Raw genomic sequence first — 16,405 nt, 5'->3', positions numbered from 1 at the left:
GTATCAACAGAGGTGAGGCTTAGAACCCCACCCCCCCTGTTTTGAGAGAAATCTTCTGCATCCGTGGATGTTTTGTTGCCCTTGTCTAGCTTGGATTAATACTTAGTCTATAGGCACACACCTGATCATCTACATTTGCCCTTTTAGAGCACTAAACTATGTTTTCTACCTTTATCTTGCATCTATCTACCACTTCAGCATTTTATTAAAAATAATAATAATAATGATAACAATAATTATAAGGGAGAAATGTGCGATTCACATATAAATCAAGTATAAAAATAAAAAAAATGCAACTCATTTTTGAGTATTTATTTTGTATCCTGCAACTTTGCTTTGTTCTTTAGTTCTAACAGTCTTGTTTTTGGGGGAATTGTCAGGGATTTCTACATAAAAGGTCATGTCACCTGTAAACAGAGATAATTTTACTTCTTTCTTCTGATTTGAATGCTTATATTTATTTTTCTTGCCTAATTGTTCTGGCTAGGACTTCTAGTATTATTTTGCATCGGTGCAGTGATAGTGAGTATTCTTGCTTTGTTGTTGATTTTATATGAAATGCTTTAAGTTTACACCACAGAGTATGTTTGTTGTCAGTTTTTAATATATGCTTTTTATTATTTCGAGAATAAATAATCTAAAAGGAAAACAAGTAAACAATACTACTTACCATTGCACCACAAAAGTTACTTAGGAATCAACTTAAATAAGGAGGTCAAAAATATATACACTGGAAACTATAAAACACTGCTGAAGGAAATTATAAAAGACTCAGATAAATTGAAAGATATTCTAAGTTCATGGACTGGAAGAGTTCATATTGTGAAAAAGTCCATGCTATCTGGAGCAAACTACAGATTCCATGCAATGTCTAACAAAATCCCAGTGTCTTCATTTTTATAGAAATAGAAAAATATCCTAAAATTCATATGGAACCACAAAGGATCCTGATATCAAAAAAAATCTTGAGAAAGAATAAAGATCAATAATTCATACTTACTGACTTCAAAACAGTATAAAGCTACCATATCCAAAAGTGTATGGTATGAGTATAAGGATAGACATATATACCAATGAAGCAAAATAAAGAGCCCAGAAATAAAACTCATGCACATATGGTCTAATGATTGTTGACAAAGGTGTCCAGAATACACAATGGAGAAATATAATCACTTTAAGAAATTGTGTCAAGAATACTGGATACCCACATGCAATAAAGAATAGAGAAAAACAAGAATAATACAAATGGAATCCTTATTTAATATCATATGCAAAACTCAATTCAAAAAATTAATGTAAGAACTGAACTGCAAAACTCTTAGAAGAAAATACAGGAGGAAAGATTCATAACATTGGTTTTAGCATTGGATTCTTGGATATGACACCATAAACATGGGCAACGAATGCAGAAATAAGCCACTGGAACTGCATCAAACTAGAAAGTCAATACTCGGCAAGAGAAACAATCAACAGAGTAAAAAGGCAACCTACGCAATGGAAGAATATATTTGCAAACCATATATCTGATAAGGATTAATATGCAAAATACATAAGAAACTCCTACAGCTCAATAACAAAGCCAACAAATAACCTGATTAACAAATAGGCAAAGGACTTGATAGGCATTTCTCCAATGAACACATACAACAGCCAACAAGTGTATGAGAAGATGCTCAACATCATTAATTATTAGGGAAATGCAAATTGCAAAGACTTCAAGCCTATTAGGCTGGCTAATAGCAAAAAACAAAACAAAAGTTGATACATGTTGCTGAGGTTCTAGAGAAAATGGAACCTTTGAACACAGTTGAAAGGAATGTTAATTTTTTCAGCTGTTACAGACAATAGAATGGAGTTCTGGAAAAAGTTGGAAATAGTACTAACATATGATCCAGCAATCTTCTGGGTATATATTCAAATGATTTGAAATCAGGGTTCTGAAGAGTTTTTCACTCTCTGTTCATTGTGGCATTGTTAATGAGAGTCAGAATATGGAAACAACCCTGTCAACTCCACTGACAGGTGAGTGCATGAAGAGAATGTGGTGCGTATATACAAGGGAATCTAACTCAACCTTAAATTGAAGGAAATATTAACATTTGCTACAAATGGATGGATCTAGAGGACACCATGCTGATTGAAATTAGTCACCGAAGGGCAAACATTGCATAATTCCCTTTATTTGAGGCATCTAAAATGATGAAATGTATAGAAATAGACAATAAGATAGTGGTTATAAGGGGAGCAGGAGGGGGATATGTGGAATTCTTGCTAAATGGCTATAAAGTTACTGTTACACAAGATAAGTAAATTGCAGAGATCTGTACAGCACAGTGCTTATAGCTAACAGTAAGGTATTGTGCACTTAGAGGTTTGTTAAGAGGGTATATCCCACGTTATGTGTCCTTACTAGAAACAAAAACAAAAAAGGGACATATTAAAAAACAACCAATATGATATTATAAAGTTAAAAGTTCAAGAAGAGAGTAGATCTAACATTGTCTTCTTACCACCCACAATAATACTAATAATAAGTGAGAGAGTGGTAGAAAAAATAGTTAAATAGTCAACTTTTTTTCATATTGGAGAAAATAGAAAATAATGGTAACATGAGTGTTTAGTGGCAGGGATTCAAGTAAATAAACACTAATGAAAATTGGAAAGAAAATAATTGGAAGAGTGAATTTTCTTGGAACAAATCTATAAGGATGCATACTGTTACCATGACATTAGGAGACGGTACAAATAAATAAACAAGACACAGATGAAAGGAGAGAGAGAGAATGTATTAGGTTTGGCACTAATTAAGTCAGCCCTCAGCTAGTGAAACAATACAGTATTTTCCAATTTGAACTTCTTTGCGGTATCATCAAATAATCATCGTGACAATCATGACACGAGCTAAATTTTTTTTATCTCTTTACTTGACGTCAAAGCAGTGTTTGCTGAGGGCCTTACATGTCTTGTATCAGTTAGTTCTCACAACACCCCTATAACATAGGAATGTTTTTTTGTTTGCAAGATAGTTGACATATCAGTGTCTGGTGTAAAAATGGTGCCAATTATGCCCAGGTACAAAATGCTCACCACGAGAAGTACAGTTACTATACAGAGATATTACAGGGTTATTGACCATACTCCCTATGCTGGACTTTTCATCTCATGAATGATTTTATAACTGGAAGTTTGTTCCTCTTGATCCCTTCCTCCTGTCTCACCCATCCCCCTCACTCTTCCCTTCTGGCCGCCAACCATTCGTTGAAATCACATGGTAGGTGTCGTCCTCTGCCTGACTTATTTCACTTGGCATAATGCCCTCTAGCTTCAGCAGTAGGAAGGGCTTCACCTAAATTTTAAGAGTGGAGAGCGGCAGGCTCACATAAACCTTCTATACATGGAGTAAAAATCCTTTCAAGGTTTGGTTTTGGCCATAACTTCCCCCCAAAATATTGTTTGTTTTTTGTCCTCTCCTTTCCTGGGGCAAACTTGGAGCACTCTTTTCTGTTCCCTGTGGTTATGGGAACGGTAGGGTCTGGTGTCTCTTTTATTCATTTTCTTGGAGATTAGAGTCCCTCTGTCCCCCAGCTCAAATTAGGTCCCACATGAGGATGTCCTGGGCCCATCTTCTATTGTTGTGGCCCTGAAACCCAAGCTTAAGTGTTTGAAGTTTTACATTGTATTTAGGATAAAAGTGGCTTCAGCGATCCAACATGTTCTGGTCATAGATTTAAGAGTAAGTTGGGCCCAAATATCTGCATTTTCTTTTTGTCCCTTCCATTCCCTTCTGCTTCCCTCCCTCCCACCCTTCTTCCTTTTATCCCCAGTGTGTTTCATGATTTCCCTAGGATTGCTGATAGGAAGAACATAGCCTATCATTTCTGGAAACTGAACCCATTTAAAGACATTTTGGATTTGAATAGAAGCTCTTCATTAGATCTTCAAGCTGTTTGTAGTTTTAGAGCCTCTAATGTTAATCTGAGAGCTTCTGTGTTGAGCTGTGTGTCTTTTCTAGTCACCCGACTACACCTCAGTGATGGCGTGTTTAGCTCGTGGTTTACAGTGGAGACTTTCACGATCCGCGGCTTATGAAACTCACTTCTCTGCTGACTGATTACTTTGCATAGACCCCTCCAGGCCCAGAGCAGCTGCTCAGGGTTTATAAAAGGGGCCTATGCCATGGGAGCTGAGCTGCAGCAGGCAGGCAGGGGCAGCAAGATGGTGTCACAGACGCAGGTCCTCATGTTCTTGTTGCTCTGGGTCACAGGTGAGAAATTCAGAAGTGACACAATCCTTTTGGAGTAATATCTCTTAAGAGTTAAAAATTTTTTAGATGTAATAAGAAATACTGGCTATTTCCAATACAGGCTCAATTTTGTATTGGCGTGCAGTGTCATCAGAAAGCCTATTTTTAAAATGGCGTATTTCAAAGTGCGTAGCATAAAGTGGTGTATGTGTGTGTGTCATCCTTACCCATTTGTGATTGCAGGTGCCTGCGGGGACATCGTGATGACCCAGTCTCCAGCCTCCTTGGCTGTGTCTCCAGGACAGAGGGTCACCATTAACTGCAGGGCCAGTCAAAGTGCTAGCAGCTACGTAGCCTGGTACCAGCAGAAGCCTGGGCAGGCTCCAAAACTGCTCATCTACTATGCATCCACCCGGGCATCCGGGGTCCCCGACCGGTTCAGTGGCAGTGGGTCTGGGACAGATTTCACTTTCACCATCAGTAGCACCCAGGCTGAGGATCTGGCAACTTATTACTGCCAGCAGGGTAACAGCTATCCTCCCACAGTGCTTCAGCCTCGAACACAAACCCCAGGGCCGCGGGCCAGTGCATCCCTGCTGGGCCAGCTGCTTCCTCCCAGCACAGCTTTGAACACACACATCCCTCTATCTTTCTAAGAGGGCGCACCTCCTGACTGATTCCTGGCAGTAGGTAGAGTCCAGGAGAAAATTAAGCCACTTGGTTTATTCTGGATCCCTTTTTGTGGGAGATCATTGAAGAACAACAGTCTAAAGATCTCTTAGAAATGCTGTCAGGAGTTGTGCCATAGGGACGTGCATGTTTCCAATGGACCGATCCCCTGAGTGAGCCAGGAAGGTTGGGCACCCGCTTTCAGCATGTCCTGTGAATTGTACACCTGGTGGAACAAGTCTCTCTTCCCTGTTCCTCCTTGACTGGCACATTTCTATTTTAATTCCTTATTTTCACTGAATTCCTTCTATAAGTGCAATCACCCTCCAACTCTCGATCTTCCCAATAGCAAACCCTTGGCCTCTCCTATTCAAAACCTTCCACATAACATGCAGCATCCCTCCCTTGCATTTCCTTTCCATGGACCCTGTTTTCCAGCCAAGCCTTTCTGGCCACTGTCACTGCAGCTGCTCTCCCACTCTGTTCCGTTTTGTACCACCCTTTGTTGTTAAGTCCATTTCTTTCCATTGTGCTTATTCTTACAAGGTGATTCTGTAATTATTTCAGCTGTCATTCTAGAAAGATCTGATAGTGTTCCTCATTGCCTTGTCTCAAAATTTCTCAGCTTTCCCTTAAAGATATCTGTTGAATTTGTGAGTGAAGGAATTAGTGGCTCTAAGCATGCTGTAAATTGAATTCCTTGGGTAACAGATAATTAACTTGCCCATTCCAGATTAAAAGTGGAAGACTCTGGTCATTTCAGTGTTGTTCCTTCCCCTTCTTGTTAAATAATGAAATTGAGCTTCAGGAACGATTGCTGCAAACCTCACCGGTCTCCTCTGAACACTAGTCTATATGAAATCTTCTCCCAGTAATTAGAAATATAATCAAAGTACTGATATAAAGAAATCCATGCCATTATTTTCTTCAAGATATGATTTTTGCATGCATGTTATGTGTCAAGAGCACAAATATCTGCTTTCAGTCCATTTGGGAGAGACAGACAATCCACAACTTCGTAAGTACTACAAAGAAAAATAAAGAAAGCCAGGGCTAAACCTTGTTGGCTGAGAGGAGACATTTAAAATCAAATGAGGTATTAGTTAGCTATTGTCATGTAATAAACCACCCACAAAAGTGTAGTTGCTCAAGATGGCAGTGTTTTTATTGCTGTCATGCTTATGGTTAGCTGAGAGGTTCTGTTAATATGGGCCAGGCTTGATTGTCCTTGGCTGGTTTGCTCAGGTATTGGAAGTTAGCTGACAGGTCACCTCTGTGCTAGCTGATGTACAAAGGATCGCATCTCTTTCGTCTCCTTCCCATTTCTGTAGCTGGCTGACCATCAGCTGGGGCTGTTTAGGTGACTGGCTTCATGTCTCTCCTGATCTGGTAGATGTTCTCAACTTTGATGGCAGGTAGCAGGGTCCTGAGAGAGAGAGAAAGAGAGAGCGAGCGAGCACATACAGCCTGCTGAAGCCTAGCTTCACAGCGCCACAGTGTCCCACTGCCACATTCTAGGTCAGTGCAAGTGATGCCATTGAAGAAGAAGGTAAATAGCTCCTGCCTCTTGACACAGGAACTGTAAAGTGATATGGCATAAAGCGTAGGTAGGGGGAGGGATAAAGATGGGGAACCTGTTTCTGCAATCCACCCATGGATGGTCATGCAATATTACCCTAAGAATATATGATTTAATCAATGTTTAAAGTAGAGAAGAAATGAGCCATAGGAATACCTCCAGGAAATACAGTCCTAGTTTGAGGAAACAGTACATTTCTGAGGCAGATCTGTGATCACACGTAGAAAAAGAAGGAAGGCTATGTTGCTAAAATGTAGTGTGCAAGGGGGACAGCGGGGGAAGTAGATCAAAGGCCATGCTGTGTAGGACGCCGTGGGCCTCTCCTAGGACTGGGGTTTTGTTTGAAGGATGTGGTCAGTGGGAGAGCTCTGAATAGGGAAGAGGGAGCAGGAGGTCTGGCCCTGAGGTGACTCTCCACCTGGGGACTTTCTCTTACCTGTACACAGGAGCAGTAGACTACTTGCTGCCTGCCATCCTCCCAAAGGGCTCAGACCCTGTCCCTAGAAGGGACTGGTTTGTCTGCCTATGACCACTGTGGTGGACAGCGGGAAGGTTGGTGCAAATCCCCAGGAAGATGAGGCGGGGCCGGTGGAGTCCGGTTGTGGTCGCACCTGGTGATGCCTTGGCGGGAGCCCCAGGTACCTGCCCCGCCCAAAATTGCCCCTGAGGATGTACCCGGGGTCCCAGATGTGGTGGGTGTGACCCTCCACAGCGTGTAGACACATGTCTGGTCCTGAGGGGGGCGGCTCCTGTGCTTATAATCCCCGGGGAGCCCGGGTCCCACTAAGATGTAGGCAGCTCTCCTGTGAGGACCCAGAGCAGTTCTGGGAGGTTCAGGCCGGCCAAGGGTCCTTGCGCCTGCGCAAGGTGGAGCCCCTCATCCCAGATGCTCCTTTCCACAGGGATGAGTAAGGGGGTGTGGGGCTGTGACCCAGGAACAGGAGAACATAGGACTTTTTTTCTCAACTTATCCTCATTGGGTTCAGCCCTTGGTTGTTTAAGTGTTCATTAAACCTGCCTGATCATGAGAATCAGACAAAGGTTTTTCACTCTCCCTGATGGTGCCCATTTGACCCGAAGCGGCCGTTTCTCCTGCCCTTTGGATGAAAGCTCAGGCAAATCCTTCATCCTTTCTAGTAATCCTTAAATAACAGTGTCATGTCGACATTTCTCATTGCAGTTGGTTTCCTTGGGTGCCTGGCAATGCGGGCCCTCTGAGGAGGTGAGCACCTCACTGTCCTCTGTCCCCCCTGTGGTCCACGGAGAGCTGTTGCCTGAGGAGGGAGAAGAGTTGGGTGGCACCAGCTCTCCATCCCTGTCTGCACCCCAGTATCTCTGACTTTTCCAGGTGTGTGGTCAGCACTCCCTGCTCCCAGGCAGGGTTTGCTGTAACTTCATCAAGACACCCACCTCTCAGGGCAGCACCCTGACCTCCCAGAGCACCTTAGCCCAGCCTCAGCTATGGTTTCCTCACGCAGGAAGCAGATGTGCAGCCCCAGAAAGTGCCCCCCATCCTTCTGGAGAAACATGATTCTCTCCAACGCTTCCAGGAGGGGGAAGGTGGGACTCAATAACAGCTCCTGAAAGGGCTTTTCCTAATTTCTATTTGTTGATCACCATGTGGTGATTCTTTGTAAAAGAGTCAGTGTCTAAAAGTAGTTCCCAGAAAAAGTGGGAACATCTCTCATTTTGGAACCTTTTCCAGAAACAGGGCTGAGATGGTCCCAGAGTCCTGTCCCATGTCAGGTGCCAGGAAGAGTGCACTCAGTTTGGGGCCCATGTGACAGCAGACCTTGAGTCGAATTCACTCTCAGGCCCATGGAGAAGGGAAGCCTTAGGAACAGGCAGTTGGTTCCCAAAGGGAGGCAGCCCTGGAGGTGAGGCTGTGCTGTCACCTTCTCTGCAGAAGAGACAGTGACCTCTGCTCCTCCATAGCCCGGGACTGACCCTCCCCCAGCTCAGTCCTCCCTCTTTTCGCTCCACTCACCAGCCCCTCCACATCTACCTCAAATGCACTGCATCTGCATCAGGTCCTCAGATACACTGGCATCTGCCTCCTGACTTTCCTCTGCCTTTCAGCTCCTGTTTCTACTAGAACCTGACAAGTGGTCTTCTAGATTTGATGGCTGAATTTCTATGTGAGAAAAACCTGATTATTAGTTAATCTCCATTATTACTGTTTGACATATGTTTATACTAGTCCATGTCCTAAGCCACTCCTAAGCCCTTAGGTGGGCTGGTTTGGATCAGGTGACACTCTCTTCCAGTGGAATATTTCCAGTTGTTCAGTGTTATTCTTAACCTGAGCCCTGTTTCTGGCCTGTGTTTGGTAAGATCCCACCTCAACCACAAGGGAAATCAACCCTCTGGACCTGTTGTCTCAGTTTATCTCTTTCTTGTCATTTTTAAGAGCATTAAAAAATATTTGACATACAACACTGTGGAAGTTTAAGGTGTGCAGTATGTTGACTTGGTACATTTATATGTTGCAATATGATTAGCACCATAGATAGCTAACACCTTTATTGTGTGACAAAATTATAATTTCTTTTATGTGGTGAAAACAATTTAAGATCTAGTTTCTTAGCAACTTTAAAGTTCACAACTTTGAAGTCAACAGTAGTTTTTATTATAATCACTAACCTGTGCATTAGCTCTCCAGGGCCTATTTATCTACTAGTTTCAAATTTTTACCCTTAATTTATTAATCCCCAATCCCTCAATCCCCTAGCCTCTTGTAACTATCATTCTAGCCTTTGTTTTCATGAGTTCAGTTTTTTAAGATTCCACATATAAGTGAGATCCTAGAGTATTTGTGTTTGTCTGTCTGACTAACCTCACTGAGCATGATGCTCTCAACGTCCATCCATGTTGCTGCAAATGGCAGGATGTCTTTCTTCCTCATGGCTGAATGATATTCCACTGTGTATATATACACAGCTGCTTTATTCGTCCATCAGTAGACTCTTGGCTGTTTGTGAATAATGCTGCTATTAACACGGTGTGCATGTATCACTTTAAATTCTTGTTTGCATTGCCTTTGGAAATATATGCAGTAGTGAAATTACTGGATCATGAGGTAGTTCCATTTGTACTTATTTGTAGTGATTTCTGCCCTTTTCTGCTCCTTATCTAATACTGAAGCCCCACCCAATCACTGTCTAGCATACATCCTATTTTCCTATTGTCATTGAATTTATCTTCATCTGAATTGTAAACAGAATTGATCAGAAGTTGAATTTATTTTTTTGAGGATACAAGGGTCAGCATAGGGTTAGGTAGTAGAAATAAATTAGTTATATTAGTATAGTTTGGAAAATACAATGTAGTAAATAAAACTTATGCTGATCCAGATAAGAAAGGCAGAAGGAACCCATGTGACTAATAAATGGCTTATGTGGTTGTGGACTCCAACGTGAAGCACCAAAATGCAGGGCCTGACCTTGTAGGGTGTGGGGGGCTCAGGAGAGGCCTCAGGGTATGCCTGGCTTCTGTGTTGCCATGGCTACTGACAATTCTTATTTGTGTTTATTTTTCTGTACTATAATTAAGCAACATGAAGACAAGATGTATTGAAGTCTAGTATTTGTTGATAAATGGGCTGATGATTTCCCCACTATTCCCAGTTGCTGTTATCTGTGGGTGGACAGAATGCCCTCTCTGATATAAGGCTGATTATTTGTGTGGTTTAATACGTTTGTCATCTATATTTTCAGAGCCTAATGTAATGAAGCTCTTTTCTTTCAGGGCTGTGATTTGATCTATTTTTTAAGTGGTTTTATGAAGATATAATTTATGTCGCAATATTCACCAATCTTAAGTGCACTATTCCATAAATTTGAGTAAATATGTACAGTTTTAACATCTACCATCACAGTCCATCTTCAGAGTACTTCCATCATCAACAATATTTCTTTGGTCCTATTTGTAGTTAGCCACTGGTCCCTCAATCAGCCCCAGAAAACCCTGATCTACTTTCTGGACATGTAACTTCTCCTTTTCTAGAAATGTCATGTGAATGGGATCACATAGAATGTGGTCTTTTGTATCTGACTCCCCTCAATAGGCATATTTTTGAAAGTTTGTCCATGTTTATTGCTGAGTAGTATTCCTCCAGTTTTCTAACCTGGCCCCAACCTCTGTCTTTCTACTGCTTCTCCAAGAGAAGGTATGTAGGGAGAGGCAAACTTTTTCAGGATATGATTTCTGTAAATGATTCTATGGGAAAATCATTTCCAGGCTTAAGATTTCAGATCTGAAAACTTTTAAGGCAACTCAGACAATTTAATAATCAATTGAATTAATGATTAGACTGCATGAAATTGAAATTGATAGAAATTAGAAAATAATAGATATGTATATGTCCTTTGGATTGGATATCCTGGGTGATGGATTCAGGGACCTGGAAAAAAACTGTGGTGAGAGTTGAAATTTTAAAATCTTAGAAAGACATGCAAAACGATTTAGGACTGAGATCGAGGAAACCCTTCAAGGGAGAATGAGAGCAAAGACACATGTGTTTGTGTATTTGTATGAATATACTTGAGAGTGTAACCACATCTCCCTGAGGCTGCTGTGTACATAAGAGTGAGGCCCCTTAACAGAGGGCACTTTCCATGCTCCATGCAACTTTTTCCAAGCACACTAGTATTGGCCCTTGACTGGTGTGCAGTTCTGACTTGAGCTCTAATGTGGACAATGAGCTTCCTTCATCTTTCTGTTGACCATCTGCCCACAAGGGGAACCACTAGCACACGTCTGTGAAAACTCACCGCCAGTAGGTCCACAATCTGTCTATACATTGGCAACTAAACGTGAGTTCTAACCTCATGATTCATTTGTCATCTGAGAATGTCTCTGGGAATTCAGTCACTGCTGTGAGCATAGGTCTGGGGCACATTTCATCTTCACAGTGAGACCTGGGGAGGCAGATGATGCTCAAATTCATGGTCCAGAGTAGAGCATGAAAGCCTCTCCCAGGGTGGGAGCCCCAAACACCAGGATTCCCTGTGGACAGTGGGGAGGGGTATGGGTGGCTCTGGGCCTGGGACTCCTGAACACTTGCTTCTGTGTTGCTTTTGGTGGGGCTCTGCCAGCAGGAAACTCCTGGGACGTGACAGCTCAGCCTTCCCCGTAACAGTCCCACCACCTGTGTATCGACTTTGGTGGCCCAGGAATGAGATGGAAACTAGTTCATCTTACTGGGACAGATTGCTTCCACCAGCCCTAAGATGAGAGATATGATGGAAAAAGGAACATAGTTACACTGGGAAGGCTGAAGATAAGGCTTGGGGCTTTGTAGCTGGGAAATGTACCCTGGATGAAAGCGCTTGAACTCATCCAGTGATGTGGTTGGAACACTGCTCATGAGCTCGAGACTGCAGTGTGTACTAACATTGCTACTGGTGACTCTGGATGTTGCCCTGGGACCTTATCCTTGCTGCTGTTGTTTCCATCAGAAAAAGGAGTTTACTTTATTGCTTTCTCTGGTTAAGATGAGGTGAATCTGTAACTCTATAAGGTGGTATACAGAGGGCAATGTGAAGCCGTACAATATCATGGAGAATCTCTTTGGTGTGTCCATTTTACTTGAATGTTTCATGTGAAATGTTTTATATTAAAATCTACATACAAAAAGAATAGAGGAGTATAAGAACAAAAGAAAACTGAGGGAACAAAACAGCATCAGAAGCACAGAACCGAAGAATGGACTAATAGTTACCAAAGGGAAAGGGACTGTGGAGGATGGGTAGGAAGGGAGGGATAAAGGTGGGAAAAAAGAAAGGGGGCATTATGATTAGCATGTATAGTGGGGGGGCACGGGGAGGGCTGTGCAACACAGAGAAGACAAGTAGTGATTTTACAGCGTCTTAGTAAGTTGATGGACAATGACTGTGAATGAAGATGTGGGGGGGACTTGGTGAAGGGGGGAGTCTAGTAAACATAATGTCCTTCATGTAATTGTAGATTAATGATACCAAAAAAAATTTTAGAAAATAATAATAATAGAGGAGAAAAGTGGTGTAATTTGTGTATAAAAATGCAACTCAGAGAGAGGGAGCCAAGATGGTGGCGTGAGTAGAGCAGTGGAAATCTCCTCCCAAAACCACGTATATTTATGAAAATATAACAAAGACAACTCTTCCTAGAATAGAGACCAGAGGACACAGGACAACATCCAGACCACATCCACACCTGCGAGAACCCAGCACCTCCCGAAGGGGGTAAGATACAAGCCCCGGCTGGCGGGACCCGAGCGCCCCTCCCCCCAGCTCCCAGCGGGAGGAGAGAAGACAGAGAGGGAGGGAGAGGGAGCCCAGGACTGCTGAACACACAGCCCCAGCCATCTGGACCAGAGTGCAGACACAGTGCATGCGCGGGGCCCTGGATACAAGGAAAACAGGACAGTAAGACCTGTGAGTGGGTCCCTGAGACCGGCGCCAGAGAACAAAGAAAAGCGAGCAGCATTTTTGTTTTTTTTGTGAGTGCTTTTTGGAAGTCTTAAAGGGACAGGGACCCCAATAATAGGGAAACAGGGCAGCAAGACCGGTGAGTGGGTCCCAGAGGCTGGCGCCTGAGGACAAAGAAAAGCAAGCAGCTTTAAAAAAAAATTAGTTATTTAATTTTTTTGTTTGTTTGTTTTGGTGAGTGCTTTTTGGAAGTTTTAAAGGGACAGAGTGGGACACTTAGTCCAGAGGCAGGGAATCTGAGGATCTCTGGGCACTCTAACCCCCTGGGCAGCAGGGAGCATGGAAACCCCTCTTCTTGGTGATAAATAGCCTCCTGGCCGCTCCCCCTCCAATGCAGCCCCACCATTTTGGAGCAGCAGCCTGAGCCAGATCACCCCCCACAGCAACAGTGGAGATAAACTCCATAGCAGCCGGGCAGGAATCAGAAACCCTGTCTGCGCGCAGCTGCACAGGACAAGCTACTAGAGGTCGCTGTTCTCCCAGGAGAGGAAGGCCACAAACCAACAAGAAGGGAAATTCTTCCAGCCGTCGCTTGTCCCAGCTCTGCAAACTATTTCTATCACCATGAAAAGGCAAAATTACAGACAAACCAAAATCACAGAGACAATACCAGAGAAGGAGACAGACCTAACCAGTCTTCCTGAAAAAGAATTCAAAATAAAAATCATAAACATGCTGACAGAGATACAGAGAAATATGCAAGAGCAATGGAATGAAGTCCGGAGGGAGATCACAGATGCCAGGAAGGAGATTACAGAAGTGAAACAAACTCTGGAAGGATTTATAAGCAGAATGGATAAGATGCAAGAGGCCATTGAAGTAATAGAAACCAGAGAACAGGAACTCATAGAAGATGACAAAGAGAGAGATAAAAGGATCTCCAGGAATGAAACAATATAAAGAGAACTGTGTGACCAATCCAAAAGGAACAATATCCGTATTATAGGGGTACCAGAAGAAGAAGAGAGAGAAAAAGGGATAGAAAGTGTCTTTGAAGAAATATTGCTGAAAACTTCCCCAAACTGGGGGAGGAAATAATCGAACAGACCATGGAAATACACAGAACTCCCAACAGAAAGGACCCAAGGAGGACAACACCAAGACACATAATAATTAAAATGGCAAAGATCAAGGACAAGGAAAGAGTTTTAAAGGCAGCTAGAGAGAAAAAGGTCACTTATAAAGGAAAACCCATCAGGCTATCATCAGACTTCTCGACAGAAACCTTACAGGCCAGAAGAGAATGGCATGATATATTTAATGCAATGAAACAGAAGGGCCTTGAACCAAGGATACTGTATCCAGCACAATTATCATTAAAATATGATGGAGGCATTAAACAATTCCCAGACAAGCAAAAGCTGAGGGAATTTGCCTCCCACAAACCACCTCTACAGGGCATCTTTCATGGACGGTCTAGATGGGAGCACTCCTAAAAAGAGCACAGAACAAAACACACAACATATGAAGAATGGAGGAGGAGGAATAAGAAGGGAGAGAAGAAAAGAATCTCGAGACAGTGTATATAACAGCTTAATAAGTGAGCTAAGTTAGGCAGTAAGATACTAAAGAGGCTAACCTTGACCCTTTGGTAATCATGAATTTAAAACCTGCAATGGCAATAAGTACATATCTCTCAATAGTCACCCTAAATGTAAATGAACTTAATGCACCAATCAAAAGACACAGAGTAATAGAATGGATAAAAAAGCAAGACCCATCTATATGCTGCTTACAAGAAACTCACCTCAAACCCAAAGACATGCACAGACTAAAAGCCAAGCGATGGAAAAACATATTTCAGGCAAACAACAGTGAGAAGAAAGCAGGGGTTGCAGTACTAATATCAGACAAAATAGACTTCAAAAAAAAGAAAGTAACAAGAGATAAAGAAGGACACTATATAATGATAAAGGGCTCAGTCCAACAAGAGGATATAACCATTCTAAATACATATGCATGCAACACAGGAGCACCAGCATATGTGAAACAAATACTAACAGAACTAAAGGGGGAAATAGACCACAATACATTCATTTTAGGAGACTTCAACACACCACTTACCTCAAAGGATAGATCCACCAGAGAGAAAATAAGTAAGGACACGGAGGCACTGAAGAACACAGTAGAACAGATGGACCTAATAGACATCTATAGAAATCTACATTCAAAAGCAACAGGATGTACATTCTTCTCAAGTGCACATGGAACATTCTCCAGAATAGACCACATACTAGCCCATAAAAAGAACCTCAGCAAATTCCAAAATATTGAAATTCTACCAACCAATTTTTTAGACCACAATGGTATAAAACTAGAAATAAATTCCACAATGAAAACAAAAAGGCTCACAAACACATGGAGGCTTAACAACATGCTCCTAAATAATCAATGGATCAACGAACAAATCAAAATAAAGATCAAGGAATATAGAGAAACAAATGAAAACAACAACACAAAGCCCAAATTCTGTGGGACACAGCAAAAGCAGTTTTTAGAGGAAAGTATATAGCAATCCAGGCACACATGAAGAAGGAAGAACAATCCCAAATGAACAGTCTAACATCACAATTATCGAAACTGGAAAAAGAAGAACAAATGAGGCCTAAAGTCAGCAGAAGGAGGGACATAATAAAGATCAGAGAAGAAACAAACAAAACTGAGAAGAATAAAACAATAGAATAAATCAATGCAACCAAGAGCTTGTTCTTTGAGAAAATAAACAAAATAGATAAGCCTCTAGCCAAACTTATTAAGAGAAAAAGATAATCAACACAAATCAACAGAATCAGAAGTAAGAACGGAAAAATCACGACAGACTCCACAGAAATACAAAGAATTATTAAAGATGACTATGAAAACCTATATGCCAACAAGCTGGAAAACCTAGAAGAAATTGACAACTTCCTAGAAAAATACAACCTCCCAAGACTGACCAAGGAAGAAACACAAAAGTTAAACAAACCAATTACGAGCAAAGAAATGGAAATGGTAATCAAAAAACTACCCAAGAACAAAACCCCTGGGCTGGACAGATTTACCTCGGAATTTTATCAGACACACAGAGAAGACATAATACCCATTCTCCTTAAAGTGTTCCAAAAAATAGAAGAGGAGGGAATACTCCCAAACTCATTCTATGAAGCCAACATCACCCTAATACCAAAACCAGGCAAAGACTCCACCAAAAAAGAAAATTACAGACCAATATCCCTGATGAATGTAGATGCAAAAATACTCAATAAAATATTAGCAAACCTAATTCAAAAATATATCAAAAGGATCATACCCCCTGACCAAGTCGGATTCATCCCAGGCGTGCAAGGATGGTATACAACATTCGAAAATCCATCAACATCATCCACCACATCAACAAAAAGAAAGACAAAAACCACATGATCATCTCCATAGATGCGGAAAAAGCATTTGACAAAATTCAACATC

The 16,405-nt window shown here is 41.8% G+C and overlaps 2 gene segments (V, D, J or C); one reads left to right on the top strand and one right to left on the bottom strand.

Moving 5' to 3' along the window:
* Positions 1–16,405, bottom strand: part of LOC118971267 (immunoglobulin kappa variable 2-28-like) — a 628,396-nt gene that overhangs the window by 245,113 nt on the left and 366,878 nt on the right.
* LOC140847846 (immunoglobulin kappa variable 3-15-like) lies at positions 4,162–4,899 on the top strand. The segment is given in 2 exon segments: positions 4,162–4,264; positions 4,487–4,899. Coding segments are annotated over 2 exon segments (501 nt in total).

Source organism: Manis javanica, chromosome 1, assembly GCF_040802235.1.
Source record: "Manis javanica isolate MJ-LG chromosome 1, MJ_LKY, whole genome shotgun sequence".
Taxonomy (NCBI): Eukaryota; Metazoa; Chordata; class Mammalia; order Pholidota; family Manidae; genus Manis; species Manis javanica.
The sequence above is the reverse complement of the archived record's forward strand: the minus strand, read 5'-3'. Positions and strand labels throughout refer to the sequence as shown.